This window comes from Microchirus variegatus (assembly GCF_963457635.1).
Source record: "Microchirus variegatus genome assembly, chromosome: 22".
Classification (NCBI taxonomy): Eukaryota; Metazoa; Chordata; class Actinopteri; order Pleuronectiformes; family Soleidae; genus Microchirus; species Microchirus variegatus.
The window spans coordinates 3,294,213-3,304,975 of record NC_139823.1 but is presented as its reverse complement, the minus strand read 5'-3'; the positions used below and the strand labels follow the sequence as shown (position 1 = coordinate 3,304,975).

The 10,763-nt window shown below is 41.7% G+C and overlaps 1 protein-coding gene across 1 annotated transcript; it reads right to left on the bottom strand.

The window, feature by feature from the left end:
- Positions 1–1,369: 1,369 nt before the first annotated feature.
- sp5a (Sp5 transcription factor a) lies at positions 1,370–2,910 on the bottom strand (the record flags this gene model as incomplete). The annotated part of the gene is made up of 2 exons (XM_083908885.1): positions 1,370–2,473; positions 2,860–2,910. The coding sequence occupies 2 exons, from the start codon at positions 2,908–2,910 to the stop codon at positions 1,370–1,372; spliced, it is 1,155 nt and encodes a 384-aa protein (XP_083765011.1).
- Positions 2,911–10,763: the final 7,853 nt, after the last annotated feature.

Here is a 10,763-nt window from a genome sequence, read left to right as displayed (position 1 = left end):
TAAATAATAAAATATTTTTCCACGTTTCCACTTTGTTCCACCAAGAAAAAGACTTCAAAATACAAGACAAAAAGCATATTGTCTGAGCTCTGAGTCACATGTTAAAATCCTGCACTTCCTGAAAGTGTAAACAAGTATGTAAAAAAAAGACAACACAGTTGTAAATATAACTGCAATAATTTAAAACAAATAGTTTAAAATCTAAGTGCACAGTTCTTTTCAGAAAATGTGAACGTGATAATGTGCTGCCTCTAACCCAGGTCGTCATTGCAAATGAGAATTGGTTCTCAACTGACTTACCTGGTTAAATAAAGGTACAATAAATAAACACGCATCATATTCTACAAAAGGCAGAATAAGTCTTGTGTAGAATATGATGAAGCTCCATATAGTGAGGTTGGTATACATTGCACTGATGTTAAATAAAGTCATATTTTAGAACAGGTACACACGGGTGTATCTGTGATGAGCTCGGGTCACTTTGGATGGAGACAATTTCCCTTTTTTATGAATTATGTTTTTACTAAATTCAACATTCCATCATTCAACACTGAATTGTGAAAAATGTTCAAGAGCTTTTGTACTTTTACCAAAGTTTTCTGATAAGATTTTTTTAATTACCAACCCTGTCACCTTGCCATCAATGTTTTTCTCCGGTACACAAAACAAAAAATGACAAATAGTTTGTGGAATAGATTTCTATTTTTTAAAAATGGAGTTTGTCATATTTTTTGAAAACAACAGTAAATTAGCAAATTTTTTACACTGTAGTTGTACATTATTTGGAATAAGAGCAGTATGGATGTCTGGAATGGCTGTTTGTTTACAGCACTTTGGTCTAGGTAATATCAAATTTAAAATTTCCCTCCAAATATAAAACACTAGTCATTCTCATCACTCATATAACTGAGGGAGATTAAATGAATTCTTCTGAGATGAGGAAAATGTTATAATCTTTATTCTCACACAGTATTTCGGGTCATATCAACAATAGCAGATCTTTTCAAGAGCATGCTTAAAACACCCCATAAGGAGCAAAAAACGGACACTTTCATTCAACAAAAGCTATTAAATATAATTTACAGGGGAGTGAAATCTTCCACCGAAGACAATGATCGAAAACACAAGCTGAAAACTTGTCTTTGTTTTGATAATGATAAAGACACTGGATTCAAACTCATGAGCTATAACTTCTCCATGTTCCCAAATTAACCTCTGAAACTTTATATACACATACAAACATGTGTTACACAGAGCAGCGATGGAAGTGTCAGGATGAACCAAGAGAATCAAGAGAAACACCCTGAATGACTGTGTCTGTGCACTATAGAGTGATTTCTACTGTTTTAAAATGACTATGACTGAAGTGTTACAACATATTCCTCGTATCTTCCCTTTTGACGCGGTCAAGTGTCTTGTCGTGGCACTTGCTTTTTTTGTTCTGGTGAGTTTTGACATGTTTTGCCAAGTGGTCACTCCTCATGAACCTCTTGCAGCAGTCCGGGCAAACAAAGCGCTTCTCCCCCGTGTGTGTCCTCAGGTGTCTCTGCAGCTCGTCCGACCTGGTGAAGCTCTTGCCACAGAAGAGCCAGTTGCACACGAACGGCCGCTCTCCCGAGTGCCAGCGCAGGTGCGCTTTCAGGTGAGAAGTTTTGCCGTACACTTTCCCGCAGCCCGGTATGTGACAAATGTGCTGCTTCTTCTTGCCCGGCTCGTCGCTGGACGTGGACGACTGGCAGTTGGGACACCTGCACCTCCTGCACCGCCGCGCAGTCGCGAGCGGGGACTTCGTGTGCAGCAGAGCGGCGATCTGCGTCTGGTATTGCGCAAAGTCCGTGTGTCCCAACACCAGACCCCTCTGCAGCTGGAAGCGATGGGGACCGAGAGAAGAAGAGTGACTGACGTGGTTCCCCTGCTGGAGGCTCCACCACGGGATCTCCTCCCCGGGGTTTGGGGACAACTGTCTCTGCTGCTGCTGGTGGTGGTGGTGGTGGTGATGGTGGTGCACAAGGCCCGAGGGTCCCGTGACAAAAGTGGGCATAGCGGGCGGGATGGGAGCTGGCGCTGCGTAACTGACTGCAGGGACGTAGGTAGGAGGACAGGTGGACTGCAGAGACTGCATGGAGCAAGGTAACATCTTCACCGGGGAGAAGTCATAAGGGTAAGAGGGGTCCGCCGGGGGGGTGAGGGGCAGTTCGTGGTGCGAGCTGAAGGAGCTCTGGATGTGCGCAGACAGCTGCGGCTTGGAGGATAGTCCGAAACTGGAGTTGCCGGCCAGGCTGCCCTGTGTGTTCCCCTCGTTAGTCCACGGGTGAAATAAACGCGAAGGGGAGCCCAGAGTGGGGTCGTAAGGGACCTGGATGAAATCTGTGTGGTTTGATCCGTGGTGATGACCGATCCGGTTACAAGTGGCAGCCAGGAGAGCCAGCGGAGAGTGCTTACAGTTCTCTGGAGAAGAGTTTGGAGTGCGATCCTGCAGAACAGACACATGAGTTTATTTATTTATTTGTTATATTACAATCATGATTTCCACACATTTTATGAGGTAAGAAAACATTCAGACAAACCTGCCATTTTTTTTATTATTATTATTCAACTAAAATGCTGAAATGGTTTGAATTTCATCTCCACTAAAGTGAGCTGTGATGGTGTGACATTAAAAGTTGAGGTTGTGTGGCAGGCAGCAGGAGTCATTAACGCACTAATAGTGTTGGTAATTAAATTATATGACACGGTGCTATCAAAAAAAGTAGTGAGACTTTTAGCTTCTCGAGCCTCGTAATCCAAAAACGTGTAGTTTACAAAGTTATTGAAGTCGTCAAAGTAGAAGCAGGAGAAAAAAAAAAGTTGCGCACAAACCTGGAGAAAAGCCTGGAGTGTTTCATTCCGCAGTACCGCCACCGCTGCCATGGTTTATTAAAAAAAAATAAAGAAACCTCCTCCTCCTTTTCGATGGAAACAAATAAAAAATAAGTACTAATTCACATAAATGTGAGCATTCGCGTAAAAAAAACACGGAGCTGGTGGAGCAGAGCTTCACTCGTCAGCGCCTCCTCTCCGTGTGATCTGCTCGGTCTATCTGAAGAGTGAGGGATCACTTCTTAGGGTTTGATAAGGACTTTGGTGTAGGCCGCCAGCCAGTCACAAATAAGATTTATTACTTTGAAGTTCGCCGCTGCCCAATCATCAAAGAATAGCGGCTCTTTGAGAGGGGAAAGCAAATCCTTTGAATCCACAAAGCTCCTATGGTGTGTTTGTTGGTCTGGATAAAGGAGCTGATTATTAGGGGGTGGGGGGGGGGGATGGGTGGGGAAGGGAGGAGATAAAGGCGGGACAATTAATGAAGTAATCACTATGTGGGAAATGTATATACACAAATAATTGGATTTTCTTGATCAAAGACCCCCACAGCCGCCTGGAGACCCCGGTGTTGGATGCTGTAGTCATCTGATCCTCTTTTTTTTTTTTTTTTTTTTGTAATGGAAGGATTTGTAGCAGAAGCCCATAAGTGACAATGTGACATTGTTATCTCTGGAGATCTCCAGGAGCAGTTGTCTCTTCACAGAGAGCAAAAAAAAATCAAGTGACTCAACACAAAAGTTGTCATCTGTGAAGAATCTTCTCTCTCTGTGTCTCTTTTACATTTCTTAATTTGAATTTAAAATGTTGCTCTGTTGTGCCTTTGAAGCGCACAACAGAGCATTAAACACTTAATTATGCCCCCTCTGACTTATAATATAAATCTGTCTTTTCTCCTTCAATCAGCTGCTTTGTCAGAACTTTCTCTTCATTTTTTATTAACCTCCATCAAACAAGAAGAGAAGAGAAAAGGAATTCAAATTAATGTTGATTAACACGAGGGGAACCTGTGTTGCAGCACTTGAGATAGTGATGTCTCAATTCTTTATAAATGTGTCCTGTCAGTATAGAAGGAGGGTAAACAGAGGCAATTAATGTAAGGCAACTTAAAAGGAAAAAGGTACACTCACACACACATCATCATGTGATATTTTGTTGTCCCCCCCCCCTCCTTTCGCTTAAGAAGATTTAATGAGGGGAGAAGTATGCAAATTTCCGTAAGATAACATCCAAACTTTTGTGGGAGAGCAGTTGAAATGGAAGTTTTCTATATCAACCCTCTGATCTTTATCTGGCTTCCCCTGCAGAAACAATCACTGTCCTCTCAACTAGTTTGGAGGGGCAGATTTTGAATTAGATCTGTTCCTTTGAAGGGATTAATGTTCCCAGTCCTCTCCCACGGCTTTATACACAGTCATGAGGGAAAGGAGGAGTCCTGCTGGGCTCATGCACTGGAGACATGTTAGAAACTACAAAACTGGCTACAGGAGCGGAGTATAGTCGCATCGCTGACTGATAACCAGCGAAGATTAACCGTGTTTACATCAAGTCGTGGCAGCTGTTGGTGACGATGATGACACTTATTAAGTTGGGCACAACACGTAAAAGTTGCTGCTTTGAATTCTGGAGCTGATGAGAGAGAGTGTGACAGTAGTCATTAATATGGGACTTTTACACTTTTGTATTGTTTACTGGTCAAATAAAAACAAAGTATCAAAAACAAGTCTCAGAAGGGGGATAAACAACCTGGCAACCCGAAAGTTGTTCTTATAAACTGCTTATAACTCATTTATAAAGCATTATTTATCTGCTATTAATAACACAAACTGCAGTTACAACATGTACATTGATGTTGAAGCCAGAGTTTCACAGAAGAACATGAATTTACTTTATACTTTATACAATATAAGACTTTTGATACAAAAACACACATCTCAGACAATGTAGGCGTGAACAGTTTAGCTTAACAAAATGTTGTCAGTTGTTTCAAGATTAAAATGTCAAGTATTTTTAATCTACTCTGCTTTGACAAAGTAAAGGGACAGTCCACGCACAATTTATTCTTCACGTCTCTGCTTTGTGGACATATAATTGTCAAAAATGGAATTCTGATTCAGGGCTGGATAATTTTTTAACATAAAATCAGCTTTACGTGTGTGAGCTGTCACGGTATGTGATGAAAACTTCAGCCACATGACAACTGCATGAATTTCCTGAGCCATCGGCTTTACCAAATTATCAGTATCTTCCTTTGAGATACTCACTTCAGCCCTAAATGCAAGTTCTTACATTTCGATGCATCTCAATGGGGCTCCATCTAAGGCATGATTCTGCCTGAGCACGACTTTGATATAGTTTGTAAGAAAATCATGAAATGTGTGCTTGACACAATGTCCAGTCCCAGAGGTAATTTACTTGCTCCAAACCTTTGCCGTCTAATGGCCGTGCCTCAAGTTTTAACAGGTCACCTCGGCAGTGGGTTTGACTAAAGGAAGAAATTGATGGGAAAAAATGAACTTGAAGAAACCCCCCCGCTCTGCAATAGTTCTCTGTCTGTACACTCAAAGGTTTGAACATGGAATCGGTCAATACCGTCCGTGTTCCCCATACTTCAAAAAGTAAAGAGGCAGAGAGTCGATCGACAGAAACACCGTTCAGAGGTGCAGGCGTGTGCCGAGCTGCAGCAGGGATTAGCAGAATATTTAAAAATGAGATACACCAAGACAAAACTGTCAGAAAATAATGTATAAAGCAGAAAAACCCAAGGAGCCATTTTGAAATTCTAAAAACCATACTAAAAATCAGACAGTAAATATAAGATAAGACATTAAAAATAATAATAATAATAAAAAAAATGTCTGAATACATTTATTTGACTCATATAAAATAACAAATGAATATACAACAAATGTTAAGAGTACTGTTGAGATGCAGTTTGTTTTTGGTCCAGTCCTACAATGAAGGCAGCAATCTGCAGAAAAGAGAGGAAAAGCATGCATTAACATCTTTTCCGTCTCTAGTTTAATTCTCAGCTTATATCATTTTATTAAAAAAGATGCACAGCTACATAGTTGTATGGCTGAAGCTCTGTGAGGATTTTGACATCTGAGTGAGCCGACAGTGAGCGCTGTGGGTTTGACAGAGTCGAGGGGGCGATGCCACAACACCAAACCCTTTTTTAACTTTCCATATTCTCTGGACAGTTGGAGCGAAAACAGGTTCCACATCTGTCTCATACGAGAGATATCAGAGACTTGGAAGGAGGAGGACGGCGGAGGAGGGGTGTATGTGTGAGAATGGGAGTGAGTTTGAATATGTGGGGGATAGAGAGAGAGAGAGAGAGAGAGGCGCTCGAGGCTACTGGGTACTTGAGCCGCTATAATGGTGTCTCGTATGAGAAAACATCTGTGAATTTCCTCAGTGATCTACAACAAAGTATAACTCAGAGCAGTCACTCAGCAGGTCTTTGAAGTCGCTGTCTGACAGAAAGCTGCCATTGTTCGCAGCCCCCAACACACAGAAACTCCAACTTTGGTCTCACTAATTTCCCCTGCAATGCGATACAACTCTCTCTCCCTCCTCTGAGTCCATGAAGCTGGGACCTCTGCATATTCAGGAGCAAAGAGCAAAGCCATGGCAATGCGCACAGTTGGCCTGGGGTCACGTAAGGCAGGACATGTCACTTTACCTTCTCTCAGCCCACCCTGTTGCTAATCCATCCCCTTTAAAGACGGAAACTCTCCCCCCCCTCTATGATCAAGTGCAGGGTTACAGCCTGCAGCGCTCTCCCGGGAAAAATTAGGATAAAGAGACATCACTTATTATCCTGCAGTGGCCGGGACAGAAGATCCTCAGATATTCAAGTGTTGTCAGGTTTTTCATGGATCTGGTTAATGTTTTTTTTGTTTTTAATAAACTCTTTAAATGTATTTCCATTGGGTAACTACTCTCCAGGTGTTACTGCTGCAGAGCACCGAGCAAGGCAAAGGAAGCTGCTACAGGCTGCCTGCATTGCAGCATTGTAGGACCTCGGATGCTTCAATCAAGAATACTGTGTATCAACATGAGCGTGCACCTGTTGTCCTTAAACATTACAAGATGATTCCGTGTTGCAAAAGGCAAATTAATCCATTTTTAATAGTTAGTGACATTCTGTGTTTGGAAGACAATGAAAACAAATGTAATATGTGTGCTTATTACAACACAAGACAACAACATGGACCTTCAAGAGTTCCCCCATTGAAAAGATCTTGTTTGAGTTGTGCCCATAACGACATTCTTGTTTAATTTAAAATGAATTTGGGCTACAGAAAGGTTGCCGGTTCGAATGCCCTGTGTGTGTGTGGTTGTGGGTTTTTCCTCCAGTTTCGTCACGCAGTCCAAAAACATGCAGAGGTTAATTGAACACTCTAAATTAACTGGAGGTGTGAACGTGAGTGTGAAATATTCCTTTGTCTCTGTGTGTTTGCCCAGCACCCCACGAGCCTCATGTGGAGAATAAAGCGGTAGAAAATGAATGAATAAATGAAGAATTATTAATCAATGACTACATTAATCTACAACTATTTTGTTGTATTACTTCTTTAATGTGAATATTGTCTTAATTTCTTTGCTCCAGATAACAAAAAAATCATGGTGAATCATTTTGGTTTGTGGACAAGGTTTTACAAACACTGATCAACATTTTTTAACGTATAATGACATTACTCAATCGTGCCAATAATCGACAGATTAATCGATTATGGAAATAATTGTTAGTTGCAGCTCTAACTAAAGCTGGAGAGAAAAAGCTACCGTTTCATTCTGACCTGAATCAAAAGGCTGTTTGGATGAATACCAGGTGAGAAGTCTCTGCACCTCCTGGCAGTGGCAAAAAATACAAGCTTTCTGTTATGTATCCCAAACTGAAACAAGGCCGTGGTAATTCTCACACTGTTAACCATGCAGCATTTATTCAGTGGCAGCTGGTCGCACCATCTGGGAAAGCAGTGCCAGGGCAAAACAAAACAGGTTACACCTTTGGCCATGCCAAGTCGAGTGCCTCAGTCCATCTACAAACTGAGAGAGGCTAATCACAATTTCACGCTCTAATTTGTCAAATCCCATTCCAGCACTGGAGGCACCAAGAAAACTTTTAAGTCAATAGGTTTCATAGTGTACAGAATAAACAGCTTCTCCAAACTGCTTCTATTGTCCCATGTCAGGCTTTAGCTGCTTTACAGAGGAGAACGTGGTTATACGTCTTTATCTAAATTAAAAAAAAAACATCTAAGATTAGCAGCCAGGAACAAACTCTCATCCCCTCATGCATGCATTTTATATTCATGCTAATGTTAAACAACAGAACAGAGCAGAGGGGGCATCCTCAACAAACTGCAGGTGTGAGGAAGCTGAAACAAAAGCCACTGTAACCCTAATGGTGTCCCCTTGTCATTAACAGACCTTTGATGTATCTACTCAACAGACTCTTTTATCTCCTTCTTCCTCTTTCCCTCTCTCTGTCTTCACCGGCTCAACCGGTTTCTCTATTAATGCCGTCTTGTTCTTTCTCTCAGAGCCCTCGACACACATCGGACATCTGGTTGACGCTCGTGCAGAGAGCATCACAATGCTGAGTTTGTAGCTATTTAAGGCATTTGTTCGTCCTCTGTCCTTGAAGTTTTTTTGTTTGGGGGGGGGGGGGAACAAAAACTATTGAGGAAGAAGGCCTGACATTAATTCTTTAGTTATGCAAAACATTGTTGTGTGCAATCATAATATAGTGAGATATACTCTGCTGTGCTGAAAATATGACATCTGGATATCAAAAGCATATACACTGCATTAAAACAGTATTTGTAAAAGCTGCACATGAAATGCTGTTATTCAAACTCTCCCTTTGAACTCAAAAGGATATAGAAACAGGACAATGTTGCTCTAATCGTGTGCTCTCTTTGAAGCGAGACAACACTATTAGGTGAAAAGGTAAGTATACTTCTTTAGAAAATCAAAGCTTTTCATCATTTGTTAAGGCTGCGGCTTGAGCGATTTTCATAAAGGTGGTTTAAAACTTTGGATGGCGGTATTTGCGGCGGCTGCTTTGGCTGTAGCTCTCTAATGAAAGTGCAGCGCATGAAGCGAATAGCGAAAATGGCAAGAATAACAGCAGCGGTAACATTAGCCACATTAAAGGAGCCCTCTCTTGCGCGCCAGATGTTGTCAGATTTTAATGAGGAAAACAAGAGGGAGCTGGATTTATGAAGACGCATTAAGAAAAACACAGGTGTCGGGCGTCTCTCCCTCTGCGCCTTAACCTAAGACATGAAGGGCCGCGAACAATGCACCGACCGTCCACGCAAAAACACAGAAACATGTATCATGAGAATGACGACAGCAGTTTTATCACATTTTTCTTGTGCAGCATGTAATCAGCCAACCGAGGCAATTATGTGCACACCTCTGCTCACCTCCTCTCATATGCTAAAGCAGGCAATCAACCAGGGAGTTAATTTGGCAGAGGAAAAACACGAGTAGAAACACCCACTCTGGCACCATTTGTCACCACAGTCCGACCTTGTTATTCAAACTAGTGAGCCTGTTTGAAATTCCTCTCTGTGGTAGAACAGGGCCAAAATAATCAAGGGTGCATGATCACACTTAATTGATTCAGTGTACTTTTAAGATGCACTACAGGGTGCTGGGGGTGACCTATTTCAGACTGCTCTTCAGAGGAACCAGCTATCCCAGCAAGGGAGTAATGCTCAACCAGGATTTTAATTACTGTAGGATCTGTGGCTGTATAACCAGAGGTGAAACGCTTACGAACTAACTGTGACACCAACACATACACACCAGTGGACTGAGGAAGCTTTTATGAATTTTGTGTAGAGTTGCATTTAACAAATAGAAAAGATCAGGGCTTTATTTTTCTTTTTTTTTAATGCCTCTTTAATGTGCGAGCTATTTATAATGTGGAATTTTCAATTGAGTCTTTTTTCATTTAATTGAATTCTGGCAGTAGATGTATAGGTGTTATATCTTTTTTTATAATCTTGTTCCAGCAGTGGCAGGTTGTAACAGCACTGTGCACATGTTGAGTTTCAGGGTATAAAACACAACACTTTGTTTTCAAGCTCCTAATAGGATAGGATATACGATTTATATGGTGAGAGGAGGAATTAAAGTGAGACAGAATGACACTGAGACAACGGTGAAGATACAAGGAGTAGATGTCGAGAAAGTGAATGACTTTAAAAACATGGGGTCAACCATTCAAAGCGATGGACAAGAGAGGTGAAGAAGTGAGTGCAAGCAGGGAGGAGTGGGTGAAGACGAGTGTCAGGGGTGACGTGTGACAGAAGGACAGCGGTAAATGTGAAAGGCAAGGTCTACAAGACAGTAGTGAGACTATGCTATGACAGGAGGTGGAGGAGGCAGAGCTGAAGATGCTGAGATTTACGTTGGGAGCAAGAAGGATGGACGGGATTAGAAATGAGCATATTCGAGGGACAGCTCAGATTGAACGGTTTGGAAATAAAGTAAGACAGTCAAGGTTTAGACTGACTATATAATCACACAAGTTCACATTTACTGAAAATGTCACTTTTGGACTAACTACAGTGACAACGACCGCTCAAAACAACAAACAATGCATTTATGGTTTGGAAAATAACAGGTTTAAAAACCACGATGCTGTCAAGTGACAGAACCGACGGTTCGCGTTAAATTTCACTCTTAGTGTGTTTTAATTATGAATGATCACTGATGTTTCATTAATGAGTCAATCCTCAGCATCTGACCTCCGCAGCACTGAGCAGCAGTATTTGATGAACATTCTGGGCCTCTTTAAACTCACCAGGACTCCCGTCCGTGAACCTGAACCTTAAAGTGAAGCTGGTCTCACTGTCTAGGCAGAGCTCTAATGT